General features: G+C 43.3%; 1 protein-coding gene across 1 annotated transcript in view; it reads right to left on the bottom strand.

Moving 5' to 3' along the window:
• Window positions 1–20,052, bottom strand: part of dnah7 (dynein, axonemal, heavy chain 7) — a gene marked incomplete at both ends in the record, with an annotated part of 65,269 nt that extends 45,217 nt beyond the window's left edge. Inside the window, 27 exons of the mRNA XM_080839720.1 lie at window positions 1,108–1,356; window positions 1,931–2,029; window positions 2,870–3,082; window positions 3,413–3,540; window positions 4,127–4,229; window positions 5,388–5,556; window positions 5,747–5,871; window positions 6,053–6,265; window positions 6,842–6,982; window positions 7,397–7,595; window positions 8,994–9,187; window positions 13,111–13,297; window positions 13,583–14,274; window positions 14,787–14,933; window positions 15,098–15,322; window positions 15,593–15,671; window positions 16,243–16,370; window positions 16,639–16,911; window positions 17,309–17,488; window positions 17,858–18,041; window positions 18,178–18,312; window positions 18,500–18,625; window positions 18,787–18,859; window positions 19,104–19,284; window positions 19,439–19,529; window positions 19,674–19,827; window positions 20,001–20,052. Coding sequence (XP_080695846.1) covers window positions 1,108–1,356; window positions 1,931–2,029; window positions 2,870–3,082; window positions 3,413–3,540; window positions 4,127–4,229; window positions 5,388–5,556; window positions 5,747–5,871; window positions 6,053–6,265; window positions 6,842–6,982; window positions 7,397–7,595; window positions 8,994–9,187; window positions 13,111–13,297; window positions 13,583–14,274; window positions 14,787–14,933; window positions 15,098–15,322; window positions 15,593–15,671; window positions 16,243–16,370; window positions 16,639–16,911; window positions 17,309–17,488; window positions 17,858–18,041; window positions 18,178–18,312; window positions 18,500–18,625; window positions 18,787–18,859; window positions 19,104–19,284; window positions 19,439–19,529; window positions 19,674–19,827; window positions 20,001–20,052 — 4,740 coding nt within the window. The remainder of the gene's footprint in view (window positions 1–1,107; window positions 1,357–1,930; window positions 2,030–2,869; window positions 3,083–3,412; window positions 3,541–4,126; window positions 4,230–5,387; window positions 5,557–5,746; window positions 5,872–6,052; window positions 6,266–6,841; window positions 6,983–7,396; window positions 7,596–8,993; window positions 9,188–13,110; window positions 13,298–13,582; window positions 14,275–14,786; window positions 14,934–15,097; window positions 15,323–15,592; window positions 15,672–16,242; window positions 16,371–16,638; window positions 16,912–17,308; window positions 17,489–17,857; window positions 18,042–18,177; window positions 18,313–18,499; window positions 18,626–18,786; window positions 18,860–19,103; window positions 19,285–19,438; window positions 19,530–19,673; window positions 19,828–20,000) is intronic.
• Window positions 20,053–21,264: the final 1,212 nt, after the last annotated feature.

Below are 21,264 nucleotides of genomic sequence, written 5' to 3'. Positions count from 1 at the left end.
TGCAGAGCTTGAGAGCAACAGAATCAGCTGTAAACCTTGAGATATTTTTATATGAATTGCAAGACAACTAGTGTAGAATTTGAAAATGATGTAATCCTACAGAAAGAATGAGTGAGAGAGAGAGAGAGAGAGAGAGAGAGAGAGAGCGATTAAAAGAGACCACAGAGACTACAGGGGCAACGATAGGAGAGCAACAACAAGTAAAACAACACAACTTCACTTCCACCTCTGAGCCTCCTGCCGTTAGAACTGTCAGTTTGAATTCTGGGGAGGAGTGGTGGGCTCCGCAGAGCTGGGCCTGCCTCCACGCACCGCTGCCTCCAGAGTCTCTCAGGAGGATGAGAGTGATGAATGGCACGCTCACGCGGCTGTCTCCTTCCCTCCCGCTCTTTTCCCGGCCGTGGGGATACCCGTGTTCCTTTGATCCCAGAGGCCCTTCGGTGAGTTCTCGAGAACGTCAGCGCTCAAGTCGCTGCTCGACTTCAAGAGGGGGTTGGGGGGTGACACCTCTTGGCGGAGGCACCTCTGGCTGGCTCTCTGTGCCACTGCCACTCGAGCGCTTTGTGCTAAAGACTCCTCCTCCGAGCCGCATGACTCTGTGACTGCGCTGGGAGGCGCTGATCTGGCCCACACTATCTGGCTGTGCTATTCAAAAGAGGGACTTTTCAAATGTAGGAACGTCTAAAATGATTTTGAGAGTCATCCTGTCGGCAGACACTGAGACGCAATGACATGCATTCGGGTCACTTACAGAGCCCTACTGTGAAGCTTTTGTGCTTAGAACTGAAAGCTGAGAGCACGCCACAGACTCCATCCGCTCGTCTGAGTCAAGTCTGTATTTTCTGAAGTTGACTGATGCCTTTTCTCCTGAGGATGTGATGAATTTATTTTTTATTTTTATTTTTTCCCCAGGCAGGCTATAAAGGTCCCATCTTCTCTTAAAAATTGCATTGAGCTGACTGGCAAAAGGCACCTTACAACAGATCAAGTGAGTTTGCTGACAAGGACAAACCTCGGTAAATCAATGTAAACCCCCTCGAGGCACCCCGAGAGAGGGCGTCTGACTAGGAATCTCAGGACAGAGGGCTCGTGTGACAGGCGGCTCACCTTCTCACAGATGTCATGCAGTGCGGCGGCCAGCACTCGGTAGGCACACGTCTTGCCGCCGAAGGGCTCGCCCACTACCATGAAGCCGTGGCGCACGATCATCATCTCGAAGATCTGCAGGATCTTCTCAGTGAAGAAGTCGGTCATCTGCAGGTTCATTTTGTCACAGTTCTCCCGGATGGCCTCCAACAGGTCTCGGTAGTCAGGCTTGGGCAACGTCACCCCAGGGAACAGGTCGGAGGTGATACCCTACACAAGATGTAAAACCCGTCACAGAAGGAGGGAGACAGAGAGCAAGGTTAACAAGGGTGCAAGTGTTATGTATTTACTGACAGCTGCAGACAAAGAATGCAGTTTTGTTTACTGTGTCTTTTGACCTATAACAATGATTTTACATGCATAATACATAGATTATGCAAATGTTATGACATGATATGAGTTTTTAATATGGAAAAAGTAGAAAATAGACAAAATAGACACCCTTAAAACACTAAGATGTAAAGACTGCATGTAAATACAGCGGGACGTGGTTTTCGAACACTATGTCTTCATAGCACAGCTTTAGGTTCAAAAAAAGTTTTTTTAATTGAACTAAACTTTAAAGAGACAATAAAATAGCATATAATCTGGGCACCAACTACTATAATGATCTATGGATGGAAGGTGAGGTCTTGCGAACACTCGTCTAGTCAGTTCAAAATATAGCATCACTCATAATCATATGTGTTCTATCTATGACACAAGACACACAGAGTTGTTGCTCTCAAGACCACCTCCCCACACTTGCACAGCCCATAAAAATCTCCAGTGGATTCTCTCATACCGCAAACAGAGGCAGGTCGTGAGCCAGGAACTTAGGCAGATTTACATCAATAATGGACCTCAGCAGCAGGATGTCTTCGTCTTCCTCGGGATACTTCAGCTGTGGCACACAAAACACAAAGGGGGAAGCCGGCACTTAATGAGAGACTTGCCGAAGAGATGAGTTTAGGCCTTCTGAGGAAAACTGTGCTGTCAATCAACTCTTTCTTTTTTCCCGTTCTTTCTGCTGACACAAACCCCATCAAGGAGTGTATGGCCTTCCCTGTACGTGCTGGGACAGGCATACGCCTCCTTCGCCAAAAAGTAATTTGGAGAGAGGCGAGGAGGTAATGTCCAGAGGGACAAGGCACAGAAATGGATGTTAGGAGTGACACCGTGCTCCCATGGCTTGGAGCGTCGGTGTGGAAGGAAGGTGCTGAGGAAATCAGAACAGGCTAGTCAGAAAGCTAATATCAATCTTTCTTGTTGTCTATTCAGTCTAGTCTTTCAATCCTTTTGTGTACTATTCTTTCAGCATTCCATCTCAGAAAGTAATGCGTTGGAGAAAAGGCAGGGGACACTGAATAATCCTTTTGCGCTTCAGCACATCAGCGGTGAAGGGGTAGTCAAAAACAGAATGAAAAAATAAATAACTCTGTAGGCTGTGCAGCATACAAATCGGAGAGGTTATAACACAAACATCCCCTCAAAAAAAAAAAAAGTAAACTAGTTGAGATATGTTCAGCCTTGGCAACCCAAGGTCACAGTTAAGAATATTTCTTGGCTTCTTGTCACTTTCTTTCCAAGGGATGTCCATTTATTTAGTGGCAGTTAGAGACTGTGTCTATTTAACACATCACAACCAAATGAACAACCAAACAATTTATAAATATATAAATACATGACAAAAAAAGAAGAAGAAAGCAACAAACAAAACCCATGAAACATGAGATGGGTGCACCTTGAGGTTGCCAGCGGCGGTCAGCACAGACTTGACAGCCCTCATTCCGTAGTCATAGTGGTGCTGGGAGGAGAGCTGCTCGGAGCACAGGCGATACGTGGCCACGATTTTCACCGAGAGGGGGCGGGCTCTGACAAAGCCACAGGAGTACAGCACAATCTCTGCAATGAGAGCATAATCCGGCACCATCATGGCCACCGTACGGAACAGAGCCTGTGGGGAAAAAATCAGAGAAAAGGACAAAAAAAGACACAGTGGAGAAGTTGAAATGGCTGCTTTATGCCATTGGTCTATGGAAAGATGTCTAATTTGAATCCTACATTTGAAAGCATTTTCCCAGTAACATTAAGCACATATAATAAATAAACTGATACAATATCATACATGCATCCTCAGCCACAACACAACATTGCCCCATAAATATGTTAGACACTGTTTCAATCGATAAAAACAAAATCAGACTTTTTACAACAGTATTGGTAACGGAGATAGGATGGTGAGATAACAGCACTGTGTGTGTGGAGAGGTGTCTGAGGTCAGGACCTTCAGGTTGTCGGGCAGCTCGGAGCGTCCGGCATAGCCCGGGTTCATGGTGATGAAGACGGCACACGTGGGGTTGAGCCGCAGCACCGATCCCTCAAACAGCAGCATCTCAGCCCCGGAAGTAATACCTGCAGGTCAAAAGAGAGACGCAGTCCCCCAGCTTATAACACCAAGGACTATAACCACAAATAAACTTTCCTATCCGTCAAATAAACCTTCCTATCCATTAAAAGTGTCAATCAAAGTGAGCAGCATCCTTTAGTGCTTTAGTAGATTGGTTCAAATAGAGGGCTGAGATTCCTCTCCCCTCTCCTTTCTATTCCTTATCTGCAGTGGACCTTTTCAGGCGGCACATAAAACAGAAAGCCCATTCTTACATTCAGAACTTTAGAAACAGGAGCAGCATATGGGGGGGAAATCAATGAGTCTTACACATTTTCGGCACTGCTTACTTAGTTCAACCATGCTCTTCAATAGAGAGGTACAAGACACTCTGAACCTTTTTTTTCTAAATCAAGAACTGAAGGCCAAATGCCCTTTACCCTTTGAAAAGCGTATCCGTCGGAATCCGTCTTTCGCTCCAGCAAGCACACTACTTTGTTTGTTTGTTTGTTTACAGACATCTATTTCAGATAAAGACTGGGTTGGGGGGGGGGTGAGTGGGGGGGGGGGGGGGGGGGGGGGGGGGGTGGTGGTGGTGCTGAGAACCCTCACCTCTCTGAATGGTCAGGATCTGCTGGGCCACCACAGAGAGCACCTCCAGGTCGATGCGGTTGAACTCGTCAAAGCAGGCCCAGGCACCACAGGAGAGCAGGCCCTGCCAGACGGACCAAGCATGGGCAGAATAGGTCACGTGACCTTTATGGAGGGCCAAGTCTCACTAAAACACTCATACGCTCATCACAACTTTCAACAAAGAGCCTACAGTACAATATATCAAAACCAGCGGTGAGGAAACAGGTCACAACTGAAAGATTAGTTAACTGCCTTTTAATTTGAAGCCTGTGCTTGAGGGGAAAGGGGAGTACGTCTAATTGTATTTGTTCATGGTGATAAATTCATAAATACATTCTGAAGTTAAAATTGTTATCTGGTGTATGAGCAAAAGGATGAGCTGTCAAGTGCAAATTCAATCTACGTTTCTAATGACTAGGCACTGGTTTGAAAAACATTATAACCGAGCACTTTACAGAGTTTACCAATCTTTTTCTAACCAAGCGTCTTGATGCACTTGAAAACAACCTGTCTCGTAAGTGAACTCTGGTCATATTCTGTAGCCAAGGAAACCAGTGGTTTTCTTTTCTTAGAATCCCTGTGCTCTTAATGTATTTCCCTCGCTAGAACAGTATGTCTTCAGTGATATCCAATACTAAATCAAGGCCATGGTGACCCACTCTTCTTTCTGATATGACCGAGTAAATGTTCCTCTCATATTTCATTTAATGAGCCTGTTCTTGTTTTCAAGTGAAACTAAGGAGGCCACCTTCATATTACCACAACTGGTGTTCAAAAGATATGACATACAAAGGTGAACATGCAAGGTCATTCATGATGGATGCCAGAGGAAATGATCATCTTAAAAACTATCAAAAATAAAGACAATAATATTTCCCAGTCATACTTTCAACATAATTTGTGCTAATTGCCATTTAAATTGGATTGGATATGAGTTATGGGAGTTATGAGTGCAACCCCACTGCAAATAACAAGCCAAATAGTGACTTCCTCTTAAAATACTATCGTTAGCCTAGCTACATTGGTGTTCACAATACAAATGCTTAAATTCATTACTTTTAAATTATCAATTTGTCACAGTTTTATATTCGAGAAGAATATAGAAGGTTTGCAGACCCATGCAAACTGGTAATATAAACACACCATCAATAAACTGGAAGCATCAGTGCTGTTTTCATTTAGTTCTTTTAAACACTTTTTCACACTTTTTTTTTCTCATCAGGACTAAAGGAAAGCCTACCTTAAAGAACTTGCCAAGGGCAATGTAATCTAGCCCATCAGAGCAGTTGAAGACAACACACTGCTTGGCAACAGCTTTAGCCAGATCTTTGGTGGTTTCAGTCTTTCCTGTCCCAGCCGGACCCTCTGGAGCGCCTCCCAGGTAAAGATGCAGAGCCCCAAACAGAGTTCTGGGGGCAGAGGTCAAATCAGTACAGTACACTAAGAAACAAGAGGATAACTGCTCAATTTAATAGAAGGCCACATACAATAAAGTCTCTATTAAGCTTGATCTGCTGAATATTGGTTTCTGTCTGTTCTCCTCACCACATAACACATTCGATAAAAATCTAAATCAATTGAGAATCAATTGTTTTCAACCTGTAACAGCGGTCAGTCAGAGGGGTGATGACAAGACGAGGGGTGTTCCCGAGGTACTCGTAGCCGTAGGCCAAACCAGCATTAATCATTTTGGTCTGAAGATGTTTCTCTGAAGATCCTTCTTCCTAAGAGGTGGAGATAATGACCCTTCTTTAAAACCAACTCACACCCACACAATAGTGCTTGAAAACAACTATCAGTGAAATTGTCCTTGTGTTTAGCAGTAATAGCACAGTGATCTATCTATACTTTCCATTCAACACATATCCAACATGCCGGCGCACATTAACATCCCTAGTGACTCACCGTCCAGTAGTAGCGCAGCTGACTGAGCCATTCGAAGTCGTTCTCATCGGAGACGTTCTTAGCGACTAATGATGCCAGCACGTCTCGGGCGTGGACATCCTGCACCACCAGGGCGCCCAGCGTGGTGCGGTTCTGCTTGGACAGCTTTCCCCGCACCAGGGTCACGATGTCATCAATCTGCCTGTTGTTCTGCTGCAGGTAGTCCTCCAGATACTGGAGCGAAGCAGAGAGGTCAGCATGTCTTTATTTAAACCCCCCAAGCTGTGACTAACCACTACCTCCAGCAGCATCCACTACCATTGACTAGAAGAGGTTGATGACAAAGGGGAGAAACTCTACTATTCAAACAAGCAGGAAAATGAATTCAAACCCAGGAATATCATGTAAAGCCAGTTTTTTCTCCAAACTCTTCAAGTCAAATGAAAGTCACGCAATTTAATATATGTCAAGCTGTAGCTGGCACTCGGACATGTCTCTCAGGATAATGAAGTGACAGAGAGCTGCAGCAGCTCACACTGCTCAGTGTTTGGAGAGAGATTCAGCCAGTACTCGGAAAATGCCTACAGTTTAAGAAATGCATCTGGCTTTATACATATAGTGCAATACGGTTGATATGTTAGTGTATTTTAAGTGTTATAGACAATAGCAGAGGAAAACCGCTAGGTAATGGAGATTTAATGACATCAAATGGTTGAAAGAATACTGGCTGAAAGACACTCACCAAAACTGATGGAAATGCTGAACAGTGCTATTCACCGCTCATAGTTCCCTCTGACTACCAACACTGACCTGAGGCCCTTTTACAATAGCTTCATGGATGTCTTTGGTCCAGTATACTTGGGAGACACACAGAACCGTCTGGCCCGGCCATTCTCGCACCCATTCGATTCTCGGGTCCTTCGGATACGCCACAATAGCCTCACCAATAACCTTGGGGCCAAAAGAGACGCTGGAGTCAAAATATTTGTGCAAATTTGTTATACAAAATGCATTCTCTGACACACGGTACAACATTAAGCTTTGGCATATGGCAAGAAGCAAAAAACTATTGTTGAGAAATGCATACGAAACAACATAAAAATCAGATAAAGACTGACATTAGAACATTTTTCAATGTCTTTGCTATAGAAAGACCTCCAACCTCAACCTGTTGGCAAATAAAGCTTTTATACTGCTAACACAACCTCCTAGAGGGAGACGGTCTGAGTTGTACTGTTTCTCAAATAATGTAAGACCTAGCATGGTATTGGGTGCATCAAGCATAAAACTACTCTGACGGGTAGGTGTTTCGACTCATTGGTATCTGATTACTGCTAAAGGTCTTGTGGTGGTGGTGTGTGGCACCTTATGCAGAGAGGAAAGCATGCCGCTCTCCAGCTCCAGCAGCCACTTCTCCACCTGGCCGCGAGCCTTGGAGGTGGAGATGATGTCCAGCAGCTCCACCATCTCGCCCTCGCTGCTCTTCATGTGGGTGATGTCCAGCACGTCGGTGAAGACCACACTGGCGATGCCCTCAAAGCACTTCTTCAGGTGGGGCTGCACTCTGTCAGGAGGAAAGAGGCAAGAGACAAGCAAGAGTTAATGCTAAAATAAATAAGGTCTGTCAGTAAATGTCTGGCTAAACAGTTACTTAAAGGGCATGAAATGTAAATGACTGAGTTCAGCCACGGACCAGTGATCTGTTTTGCTTTGAGGAAAATGAGGCAAACTTGCCACCAATATATAGATGCCTAGCCTCTCTGTAAGTAGGACGCGTGTTTTCACAACACATTCATATTTCCTCTATTCCTGTTTAACCCAATATGATTGCATGTTATGATGGTGGTGACTGGCCCCTGGGCTACAACACAGCATTGTACCAAACATTGCTTAAAAAATTCTGAATTCCGCCCTCTCAGAGAAATTGGTAACCTCATGGGAATGAAAGCGAAGAGAGGGAGAGGCGGAGGGAGAGGGAGAGAGAGGGAGAGACAAAAAAAGAGTGGTGCTGAGTTGAAGCAGAAGTCCCTTTGTCTGCAAAGACATTCATTATTAAACAAATACCTTGGGTGAAATAAGACAAGGCTTGCTTATCAGCCCTTGCCCCGCTCAGGGGAGCCGTGGCGGTGGAAGTAGGCCACAGTGTCGTGAAGAGGGAAAAAAAGCCTCTATAATTAAATTCCCACAGTAAGTACAGGATCTTTCAGGTCTCAAAATGAGATTTTCAAATTGCTTTTCGTATATATTTTCTTTTCCATATTTTCTGCTCTCCCTTCCTCTCTCTTTCTCTCTCTCTCTGTTTTGGAGAGTTCACCACGTGTATAGAGGGTGCTGAATGGAGAGATTATGCCAGTATTGGACTGTGTGCACAAAGTTAGTCACCTTAAATCCAGCTGGCGGAAAGGCCTTTAATTATATTTGAATACATGAATGTGCAATGGCAATGTCAGGCAGAGGTGGCAGGCTAAATGAATTCACTCCACATTGGGTTGTCTACATGTGAGATGTCTGTGAAACTGCCTGTTGCAAAAGCACCCTAAGGCATTGAATTCAAAATCTTACATTTTTGTGTGAGGAAACCTGTTGCAACATCCAGAGTGTTACCAAGGCTATGGCTACAAAGCTTATCTATTGCATGCCTTTCCACAAAAATAATACAATGGGAATACCCTGAAAAAACAGGCACAGTGTACTGACAAAAAGATAACACTCTCTGACTTACTATACACCACCTTTGAGTACCCACATCTTTTTGCTGCATTTGTGAATAGGCTATGTATGGGACAATTTTATATCTCCAATAAGAAATCCTAGTGTGCTTAGATACCTAGTATGAGTGTTAGATTATTTGTACAGATACTGTTCGAATAAAGTCCAGAGGGGTTATCAGTTTCATGGAACCTACATCTTGATGTCGTTGAGCAATTTACTTCAGACTTGAATAGAATATGATTTTTTTAACCTGGTCGGGTCCTTGGTTTCAGACAGGATCTCCAAGAGTTCATCGTTGGAAAGGAAGAAGAATCTTGGGAAGAAAAGCCTCTTCTTCTCCAAGTACTCGTTGAGACCCTTCAAGATCAGCTCAAGGAACTCATTGGATTTCTTCAGTTTATCCACCATCTTATCAATGGCCACCACAGCCAGTACATGCTTGTCCTGTTATGATGGAAATCAGGTTTTACAACAAGCAGTTCACAAAATAGTTTGACAATGTTTGTAATGTGCTTTTAAAGGCTATACTACTTAATACACTGATGGGGGAATGTCAAAATTCATATGGTGCACTCTCTGCGAATGAGACTAGGATAACCAACTAAGCTATAACAGACTGTAATATATATAAACAGTTTTTCAGTATGGCGTGTTTAAAATTCACACAAAGAACATAAATGAATTGCATTAACATTCTTGCAAACATCAGATGGTATATCCTTTAGATGGTTTGTCAATTTTATGTAATTTCTTTGAAATGAGAGGCTACAATGACAAGCCCATGACCTTGGAACACAGGATGTTTCAGCTCTCAAGTGTCCATTAAAAACGTTTATTTCTAGCAGGGAAATAAAAATACAAGAACCTTGACCTTGAACTTCGAAGGTTGTTTCAGAAAGTTCCATTCTTCATCTGAGACCATGGAACCGTTTAAAACACACTCCACCCCCCCACCCCACTCTTTGGACGCAGATGCTGCACACAAAGTCTGTAAGGAGATAGTAATTGCTTCTTCCCCCCTTCTGATTGCTATTGATTTTCTATTACCTGGTGAGTGGAGCTGAAGCGCTGTCTAGAGATTGAGCTTTAACTATCACGTCTGAGGGGGGGGGGGCAGATAGAGAAGAGACAGAGGAAACAAGAGGAAAAAAAGGGCTTCTCGATGATGGCAAAATAAATTATAATCACGATTATTTTTGGTCAATATTGAGATCACAATTATTTGACACGATTATTATTGACTCGGTACTTATTGGACTCCTTGAAAACCTTGTTGACCAAAGGCTCTCTTTCTATCATCTTGGCTCAAGGTAAACACAACAAGGCCTGGGAGAGAGTGAGTTTGGTCTTTTGGAGAGGGCCGAAAGCACAACCGCTGTAAAGGAAAGGGGAATGCTGGATTTATAACACAAGACAAAACAAGCTTCATTGCAAAATTGAGTGCGACAGATCATTATTTTATCACAATTTTCTTGTTTTCATAATCGTTGGAAGCCAAAATCATAATTCAATTCTATAAAAAAAAAACGATCAATCGCCCAGCCCTACACGGTGGTATGTCTCAAAGTGGGTAATGAAGGGATAATAATCAGCAGAGCACACACACCAAGCCCTCTTCAAATCACCTCTTTCAAAAGCATGAAAAGGAGCCATTGGGTGGCTCTAATGAAAGTGAGCATGAGAGACACTTCTTGCCTGCCACTGAGTCCCTCTTGTGAGTGAGCGGCGGCGGCGGCAGCCCCCCACTCATGATTACATTATTGCACTGGAACACCAGCTGCTGATTCATGAATGGGTGCCAGCAAATGAAGAAATTATATCATCCGGATCATTCAGGCCAGTGAAGAGAGCAGAAAGCGGTTTTGCTATGCACATCCTCCAGAAGCCCATCACACAGGGTCTGGTCTTTTTTTCTCTGTCTTTTTTTTCCCTTCCTGGGCTTTGACATTAAAAGGATGGTGAGATGGTATGATTGAATTACTTGGAGGCACTCAACAGTGTTCTATCTGCTATAGGAAATGGCTGCTTATGAATCCTTCTAAACTCCTCACATCAGATGATCTACAGTAATACCTCCACACGGAGCCTTACACATCACACTCCTAAACCAAACAGCATCTAAAAAAGTAAATAAAGTGATTCAGATATGATACAAAGTGGACTATGAGGAATATATTGTGAAGTGTTCCGTTCACCATTGTAAACAAAACCAGATCAATACATATTCATTAGTTGGTACAGAAAACATATCAATCATGCTGACAGAAATCTCATCTCAGCTGTGACCAACTCATTTCTCCACTCCTGTACACATTGCCTCCTTTCATCTTTCCATCAGACCTCTCTCTCCTTCGGATCTTCATTTCATGTTTATGTCATGTAGGTTATGACTCTGAAGTTGTGTGAAGAGACCTGTGTCACTGTGAGTGTGTGTGTGTGTGTGTGTGTGTGTGTGTTTGTGTTGGTGTTCATACTGTTACTGTGTGAAAGTGGGAAGAGGGAAGAGTGCCCTGGGCCTGCATACACAGCCTCTCTGAGCTCCTCACAACGAGCTGACAGCTCAATAATCACTGCTGTGCACTCAGCGGGAGCTCTGACTGCCAAAAGCATCAAGGCCCAAGGAAAAAAAGATAGTCATATCTGTCAACTAGTTTTTTATTAATAAAGAAAAAGGGAAATAAAATCAACCAAATGACAAGCAATTAAATGGTTACAAATGCAGATATCCTCTAATCTCCTACTCTTTGTTTTCCAGAAATAATGACTTTTAAAAAGACTTTATTGGTTAGTCTTCTGACTAGGGGAAGATTACGGCCAAATTAAGTTAGAGGACCAATCAAGACTGGGCAGCTAAAGGGACGGGTGCGTACTCCTGTAAAGTCAGGCGTAGATGAACAGCTCCACACAGTGGCTGGTGGTGAAACTGCCACTAGTCTGAAGCTTCCTCTGACTTCGGCCATATCCAGGGGCAGTGTGTGTAACACAGTGAGTGATGTCTACACCACCTTACGGTATACACTCTAGTACAGCATTCCCTCTGTGGAACAATCCCTCACACAATGGCCTGATTTAGCCTCTCATACTCCACCTTCTCTCCCTACTGTAGGTGTGCTAGTCTACACACGTTTGTGGGCCAGGTGGATGAAACTGAATCAATCATGGACATTTTGTCAACACTGCCTCTACTTCGGTAAAGAGCACAAGCATGAGCCCTAAATAATAATATGATTAATAATTCAATTGCAGATGTTATGCTTGATTAAGCATCTCAGAGAAGAAAGCTCTATCGATCTGTCACAAAAAGAACACATGTCTATATCTGTGCATGGTTTCGCTGTCACTGAAACTAAGATGATTGCTTCTACTGTGTGCTTTGTATTCCCTGGCAAACCCATTGTCTTTCTGTCTCCACAAAGCCAGCTCTATGCAGACAAAATCCATAATCCCTCCTTGATGACAAGGGTTGTTACTTTTGTTTTGTATTGTTTTTTAGTATTCTTTCAATAGAGGATGGATCGATAGACCTTATTTCAAGACAGCTACAGGCACTCTTTGCAGGAACCATCTCTCTCTCTCTCTCTCTCTCTCTCCTCACATGATGATGTGTGTGTGTGTATGTGTGTGTGTGTGTGTGTGTGTGTGCGTGTGTGTGTGTGTGTGTGTGTGTGTGTGTGTGTGTGTGTGTGTGTGTGTATGTGTGTGTGATCGTGAGTCTGCTTTTGTACTTTTGTATTTGTGTTCGTTCTGATTAAACCCATGCATGTCCATATCATTCTCAACTATCAGATTTCTCATGCTCTCTCGCAGCGCAGTGTTCCGGTTTCATTAGCCATTAGCCATGAGTCCAGTGGCACAAACATCAGATAAACAGAAGGACTCTTTGATCTTTCCATCCCCTTACGCCTGAGTACTTTTTGATTGAGTGGCCTGCACTGATCTTCACCTCTTAATATGCCAATAACGTGATCTCCGCTCGGCCCAGCTATTAGAAAGCTGTTGACAGTAATAGGACATTAAATCCTAGTACCTCTTCAGAAGCCAATCTGTTTTGACAGTTACAGATTCATTAAGATAGCAATTACATTTATGACAGATGATGATACCACGAGCGCTCAGCCAAAATACTTTCCCAACAGAGGCGATTAGAGCACATGGCTTTGGTAGGGGGGAACCAGGTGGCTCCTCAAGACATCTGGTGTCATAATAAGCTATACGCTTTTATGTAAATGACTGGTAATGGGATGACCAAATGTCTCTCTCTCCTTCAGCTTAATGGTGTACGCAGTGCTCTAAGTGTGTTTAGCTTGTTGTGGGTTAATGTGACTGCTAGTGGTGGTTGATGAGGTGCATTACGATGCGGGGCTCACCAGAGAGACTTGCTTCATGGTGTCCCTCCAGGTTTTGTCGACGGCAGTGAAGCGCCGGCCCTCCTCGGGCATTTGGGCCATGATGTCGGGCGAGCTGAAGATGGGCTCCAGGTAGAGCCAGGTGGACTGCACCTTCAGCCACTCGTCCAGGATCTCCTGCAGCAGGAGCAGCTTCCCCTCCCACTCACTGGTGCACACACACACACACACACGTAAACGAACACACACAAAAACACGTCACTCTTCAGCTTGTTTGGGTAGGATCAAGAACTCATGATGTTGTCTCTGTGGAATCTTAGGATGGTATATTATTTTATATTTTTGTATTTACTGAAGCAGAATCAACAGAGAAGGGAGCAAGGGAGAAGAGAAGTGAAGAAAAAGGGAAGAGAAAAGAAAAATAAAACAGAAGAAAAGAGACGGGAAGAGAAGCAGAACGAGTGAATACGAAAATTTGACCTCTACCCCTTACCGTATTTCTTTCTCAAAGGGCTTGATGAAGGGCGAGCCCCGCATGGTCTGCGTCTTGACGATGTGGTCGTCCAGCAGCGTCTGGATCTCGTCCACCGACGACAGGATGGATGTGCCTGTCTCGCGGTAGGGCAGCAGCGCGAACTCGATCTCGCCCCACTCGCCCGCCATGCGCTCCATGGCCTTCTCCAGGGAGTGCTCCTTGCTGGCCGCCTCGCTGATCAGCTCGAAGTTACCGAGGTGGGGCTCCAGGCGCAGGGGCAGGAAGAACGCCACGGAGGCGGCCGCCTCCTCCTGTGGCTTGAGCGGGAAGCCCGCCACCTCCGACATGCTTTCCCAGTGGCGGTCGCGCAGGCCCGGGTTGCACAGCACCTGCACCAGGGGCATGTGCTCACGGAAGGCTTCCACTTCCTGCTTGACGCGGCTCGCGATGTTAAGGGCCTTGGGCGAGCCCTGAAAGCCCTTCTCTAGCTTGTAGAGGGCACGCCAGTAGTTACCCACATCGCCGTCCACCTTGTCCGGGTTGACGGCGCTCAATGGGCCGTGCACCCAGCCCTTGTGGCACGTTTGGAACTCCACAGCGGTCTCGTACAGGCGCAGGTAGGGCAGCAGGGCCTCGTGGACAATCTTGCGCTGGGGGTACTGAGAAACGGTCCAGCCGTAGGCCTCCTCCTCCATGTTGAAGCCTTCAATCTGTGGTGGAGTCGGGAGAACACCAGAAACACTTTAGGGAGAATAATTTCATGGGAAGAAACAAGAAAAAGCATCTTCTGGGTCTTTATTTACTATAAAGCTGCTTTAGTGAAATGATAACTCAAAAAAAATACACACGTTCATTCCCACTACTGCTTGTACTGCTACAGTTAAGAAAATGATTTGTTCACTTCTTAGAAAGGAAAATGAATTCATACAAGCATGACGCTACCTTCTCATCCTGAGATAATAGAATACGTTTTATGTTGATAGGTGGTTAAATGAGCTTTTTCTATATATTTGGCAAAGGTATAGGAGCTGTAACACAAATGTTGTGTTATTTCCACTCAGCCTTCTAGAAAACACATCTGACAGTAGATTATTCCACAGCCTTTGCTGCCCCCTGTAGCTAAAATGAGTACTCACACCAATTAAACTGATTAAACTTGTTCTAAACTAAAGATTGGAAACAATGAATGTTATTAGGCAATGTGGAAAGAAAAATGCATTACTTTTTCAGTGGCAGCATCCAGTTTGGCATTCATAGTCTGTGCCTTTTTCAGGTACTTGTTGATGTCAGAGAGATCCCCAAAGGTTACAAACTCTTCCACTTGTTTGGAATAGCTGTCCAGCTCTTCCACAAACCTTGAGCACCGCAGCTACAAAATGAAGAAGATAAAATAGACAATTATTATTTTAGTTATTTTAGTTTGGATGGCTCATTCAGATGTTGGCTTGTTAATTTGAAATATAGTATCACTATTTTTCAGTATATTGAACAGTCACTAAAATTGAATGTGAAATTGTGAGGTTGTCATTTAACCTTGAGACCCTCCTGGTATTGCCCCGTCTTCTCCGTGACAATTTTCTGGTGCTCCTCAAAGATGGACGGCATGCGTGACTGCCACTGAAAGGGCTGTCTGTTGAGCCGCATGTCCACAGGTGAAAAGGTCATATAGTCCACCAGGAAGCATAGTCGGGTTTTAGATTCCAAGAGTCTGTTTTCCAGCACAGGCATCAACACAGATTCCACTTTCTTGATATTATTCTAAAAAAGACAAGACATGCACAGTATTATCCCATTAGTTCTTTTGCCTATGCCATCAGCGTTTTTCTCATTTGTTGTTTTTTTGTTGCAAAAAACATCAAGGAAAAGTGCTACACTTTCAGTTTCATCTTATTCAGCAACTTCAGACTGCGTGCCCAGACAATGTGTCCATCAATACTCAATTCTCTAACTCCATTTAACTGAAGAACATCCATCACACCATTTTTGCCACTTCTGTGTTTCTGAGGGCATTACGTCTTCATTACGCACCTTCAGCTCCATCAGCTCTTGCGTGCTCGGGGGAGTGCTCAGGGCCTGCTCTGCTATCTTCTCATATTCTTCACAAAGCCTGCAGCCACAGAGAAGAAGATCAGTGGGATTTCACAACAGATAAATAAACAGGATCTGAGCAATGCTGGATATGTCTACATCAGTTATGGCCGTCAATTAAATTACATTTTGTTTATATAGCGTCATAATTTAAATTATCTCAAGGCGCTTTATAGAGCCCAGAGCCTGAACCCCCTAGGGCAAGCACTAAAGCAGCACCACAAAGCAAGGAACAACGAGGGAAACTTCTACAAGTAGAGAATGTGAAAAGACAGCATCAAAGACTCTCCCACAATGGAGAGTAGGAGGGGAAGAAAAAAGACAAATTGGTACAGAGCTAGGTTGCTTTATATGCATGTATGAAATTCTAAGTTATGGAGATGAGGAACAGTGTTATCATAGCCATCAGCATCAGGCAAGGGTCTTACTATATAGGAGAGAACAACGATTCATTATATTCTACTATGCCACGCCATAAGCTAACAAGGGCAAGGGGTGGGGGGTAATGCAATGCAATATCCCTAAAAAGAGTCAGAGTCGGTTGATTGTCTAAGTGAGAAGCTGTGCAGAACTATCGGAGGATAACTCACCGGGTGTTGAGCTCCTGGTGCTCCTCCAGCATGCGGTTGATGAGTTTCTGGCGCAGAGCTTCGGCCCGCTTCACCAGGGCATGAATCAACTCAGTGGAGTGCACCTTGAACATACCCAGACGCACCTCCTGGATAGCATTTAAATGCAGAAAAGTTGTCAAAGTTAGGACAAGTTAGATCAGTCTGAGCGTGAAGATGATAAGAGCAACTGAATTGGACTGAATTTAATTTAATTGTACTGAACTGGAATAAACTACACTAAAATAAAATAAACTGAACAAAACCGAATTTAATTAAATTAAAAATAAATAAATTGAACTGAATTGAACACACAGTGAAGCGCACTGGGCCAGCTGTGGAGCCAGCCTGTGATGAGGCAGTGTGTGTGAAGTGCACCTTGATGGAGTTGAACGTGATCTCGTCGGCCATCTGCTGGTAGCGCGTGACCTCCATCATCATCTCCTGGAAGGAGTGCTTCTCGCGCAGGAACTGCTCCACATCCTCCTCGGCTTGTTGGGACACCAGCGGCGCGTACTTGTCGTAGAGGTGCACGTGCTCCAGCGGCCCTGCGCTCTCCTCCCGCACCACACGCCGCACCAGCGCCAGCTGCACATCCAGGATCTCACGCAGGATGACCGGCTTCAGGTTGCCCCCTGTCTGAGTGCCTGGCTGGATGAGAGAAAGAAAAAGAAAGGGAGAGAGAGAGCGAGACAGAGTGTTGGAGGATTCTTTTTTTTTCTTTTCAGCAGACCACAATTTGTGTCCACACCATCATATAATTTAGTAGCTTCATTTTACTATTTACAAAAGCTTGGTTCAACCATGGAAAGGATATTGCTATTTGTTTAAAAAAGGATATAATGAAATACAACAGGAGCCTCTGCTTAACCTCTACCAAATACTTTCCGTTATGAGGTTGAATTGGAGCTATCATTTTCAAAATGACAGGTGGGCCAGCTGTAAAAAAAAAAAAAAAACTCCAACACGGGCAGACTGCCCATCTAAAATCTGATGGAGAATATTTCCCATGAAATGCACAAAAATACACACAAAGTGAATATGTTACCCATTCCGAGTAGAGTTTAGTCTCCACACGCGGCACTAGCGTGACGGCTTTCAGCATCGTATCATAGACATTCAGCAGGAGAAGCTCAAAGTCCTTAAAGTCTGGTTCAAAGGTAATTCTATTCTTATCCAGGATGAGCTGTAAGGTGAACCCTGGGTGCTCATAGGCCCGTATGGAAGACTGGTGAAGAAACAAAAGATGATAAGAAAGCTGTCTTACCGACTGCATAGCGTCGGCAGTTAGGTGAAGCAGTCACAATGAACAACTTAATGATAACTTGGTCAATCTTAAATTATATTCTGTAATATAAGTTGTCAACACATTCACACTGTAATAACAATAACTGTTAAATAAAATACAATTTTAATAAAATATTAATACAAATAATAAATCCCATTTCTTATGCCTTATGACAACTGGGTTATGTAAGAGTTAATTTCTTTGGGCAATTTCAATGTCATGAACCATTATGTAAGGTAAGTAGCCTTGGGCGTGTTAAATGACCATGACTAGAGTAAATCAGATAGTAATAAGTAAGGTGGCACTGACAGGGTGTTGGGCGATGAGGTGTGTATAGTCTAGAATGGAGTCAAGTGCCAGGCTCTGAAGATGGGAGGTCATTAGTGCAGCCACACAGTTGAAGAAGGACTGCAGCTTGGCAGGATTGCTGTTGCTAGGAACAAGTTTGCGCTTGTTACCCTGGTAGTAGATTTGCTGGATCTCTGGAAACCACCTGTTAGGGGAAAAACAGAACACTAAACACAAAGGCCTAATGGGATAGTGTTACCAGGGATTTACCAGACATGTTCTCATGGCAGTGCTTGTAATGGACAAATGGTCCTGAAAGTGTTCTGTAAATGTAAAAGTACAGTATCAATACTTGCTTTTTGAGTAGAACATCCTTGGCACTCTCAATGTGCTTGCTGACTAATTGCTGAAAAACATGTAGCTCCATAGACTCCTGCCTGTTGTGGAACTCCTCCACATCAACCAAACGCAGCTTCCTGCAAGGAGTAAACAACAACGACAACAATTCACAACTAAAGACAATGACATAGGCGACAGACAATGAATCCTTTTCTCCTGGCTAAATACCGAACTTGAGTGCCTTTGTTTAAACTGTTGCAATTTACTGACAGACAGACACAACACTTTATATGAACCCCCAAAGGGGGGAGAGGGGGTACCCACTTAAAGGACACATGCCACAGGTCCAGCACAGCTAACATTGTGGGATTGATGGCATGCAGACGCTCACTCATCCTTCTCTGAGCTTGCAGAAAGGACTTATGCCATGGCTTTGGAACCACTTCTATTCTGTGGGATAAAAATACATATTCATTTGGCAAATGCAAACATTTTCAAATATGTTTATTTGGTGGCAAAGACATCCACTATTTACCATGTTAAGTACACAATGACAGTGCAAGTCACTGAATTACATCAAAAATGTGTGTTAATGTTACAGTATTGCCTACTCTTCTCTGTGTGGAGGGAGATCTTTGACTTTTTCCTCTTCATTGGGCCTCGGGTCTCTAAGAACAAAATCCACTGTAGAGACACGAAGAACAACTTCAGTTACTTCAATACAACTTCATCAGAAGTTCATAAGTTCATAAAACTCCCAATTATAACTGCAGCTGAGTGGTTGGCATAACTAGCTATCTGCAAGTTGGAAAGCCATCCAGTTTATATGTAGCATCATAACATTACAAGTCATGCAGCCATATTCCTCACAGTTTGAACTATATATACGAATATTATGTCCATGAGAAACACAAGTCAATTATTTCACCTATGGCTTTTTTAACACTCATCAGATAGTCCTCCTTCATCTCATCTGACAGCAGCTCGATCGTCGTCGTTAGTTTCTTTAGGTGTGCTGGAACCAAACTCAGAACGTTCTGGAGAAAGGAATCCTCCATGGCTGCCACATGCTCAGTGTCAATTCCATTCCGTATGTAGTAGTAATATCTCTACAGGGCAAAATTAATCATGTGAGATGTGAGGTGCTCGGTTGTGGTACACTTTGACAGGACAAATAGTTAGCGAAAGAAAGCCGCTGCTGTTTTTTCAAATCTGATTCATAGATTAAAAATGTATTGTGGAGAGGAGGACAGGCTTCCATACCAGAATGTCTTTTTCTGTGGCTGTTGGGGAGCCACTCCTTGGGGGAGGACTTTCATCCATGAAGGACTTGCCTGTGGTCGTGTCCTGTTGCCTAACATAATACATAATACAATTACATTACATCATTTTGCAATTGTTACAGGTTAAGAGGATAAATCTGGTTGGCCATGAAAAAGCTTTTACCTAGCACGTTCATTAACAGCAGTGATATAAAACAGATGAATTTAATGCTTACATGATAATGCTGACAAGAGCACTGCGGAACTGCTCACGCTCCTTTTTGGGTTGAGCATGGCTGCTCACACGACCTTTAGATGGCTTAACTGAAACTCCAGCAGCCTTGGACCGAGGATCTACATTTCCTCTTGGCTCTCCTCCCAGCGCATGCCCTGATATAAGTAAAGAATTAAATAAGGACTCGGTTGTATTAACTATTAGATATTTTGCTTATAGTGACACTTGGGGTGATAGACAGAGACTGAGAAGGCAGATAATGATATTGTGGTTCATTATCCAATGTTCAAAACTTGCAACTCTCCTATAAAAAAGATGACCCAGTGACCTTGGTGTGTCAAAGACAGGAAGGCATTGTACCTTTCATAGAAGGATGCCATCATAACTATGACAGCTATGTTATTAAATTACTAATATTCATTTGGCCTAAAACAATACCTAAAGTGTTCTCATTGTGGTTAGACTCTTCCCTCCAAGCTACTATGCCATCTAAATGAATCCATAAACTATTTACCTATAATTATCTATAATAATCTACCACAGAAGCCACTCACTAGAATATTTAGTTGAATTGCCAAATCCAACAGATTCTTCTGTTTGTGGTGCGTTCAAAACAAAAGATGGGGCGGTTTCCTGCCATAGCGGTTTGGTGCGAACCTTTTAAAAAAAGTTATGATGATTGTTAGTTTATGTCACAACAACTTGTCAAAATCACTCTATGACAAATTGCCAGTCAGTCTACAACTGTTATTTTAGACTGATTATTGTCCTTTCACTGATGAGGACAAACTCTGACAGACTATATAGTGATACCAAACAATCACTTTAGCCTACATCCTGGATCCTGCAGTTACAGCTTGCTTCATTGCTTTTAGCTTGGAACTAAATTTACCTTTGGCAGCTGTGGCAAGAGTCTCCCAGAATGTACCGGTGTGTTGTTTTTTTTCTTCTGCAAAACAAAAACAGTAATGTAATCCTGTAGTAGCCAGCAACTGATGAGGGGTGACACATTATATGTCTCGTGGTCAAAATTATAGAAAATTACATTACAATTAACAACACCGCGTACACATACATGTATCACCTGGCTACTTATTTGATTTAGCTATGCTAGCTATCGATATCTAACTTACTTCAGTTTCCATGCTGCGAGACCATTAAGTTCTAGTTCTATTCAAAATTCAACCATGACAATGTATCTGTTCTTACGAAATTATAAATTATATAAACTTTGTTTTCCAAACTAAAAAGTATTAAATATATAAATAACCACTTCAATATCACTTCACAAATGAGCTAGCATGCCAGCTAGCAACTGGCGTTAAGTAGAAAGCTGCTTGTTGTCAAGAGTGTTGCCAACCTGTTACTAGGGAAGCCAAAGCTACGCAGACTCTTCAGAGGGCGTGTTCGTGAAGGAGCAGTGCGCTTAAATTCTGGTAGTTCTATGTTGCGTTTTATCTTGCATTTGCCATGGCATTACATGACAAGAATCTTTACATTATAAGTGTGTTTCCCACGTTTATGCCAAACAAATTAGTTTAGTATGTTAGGGTAAACATGTTGTGGCAAACTGAGATTTAGTAACGTTAAAC

The sequence above is a fragment of the Sprattus sprattus genome (assembly GCF_963457725.1).
Source record: "Sprattus sprattus genome assembly, chromosome: 5".
Lineage (NCBI taxonomy): Eukaryota > Metazoa > Chordata > Actinopteri > Clupeiformes > Clupeidae > Sprattus > Sprattus sprattus.
This window is presented reverse-complemented; position numbering and strand designations above follow the sequence as displayed.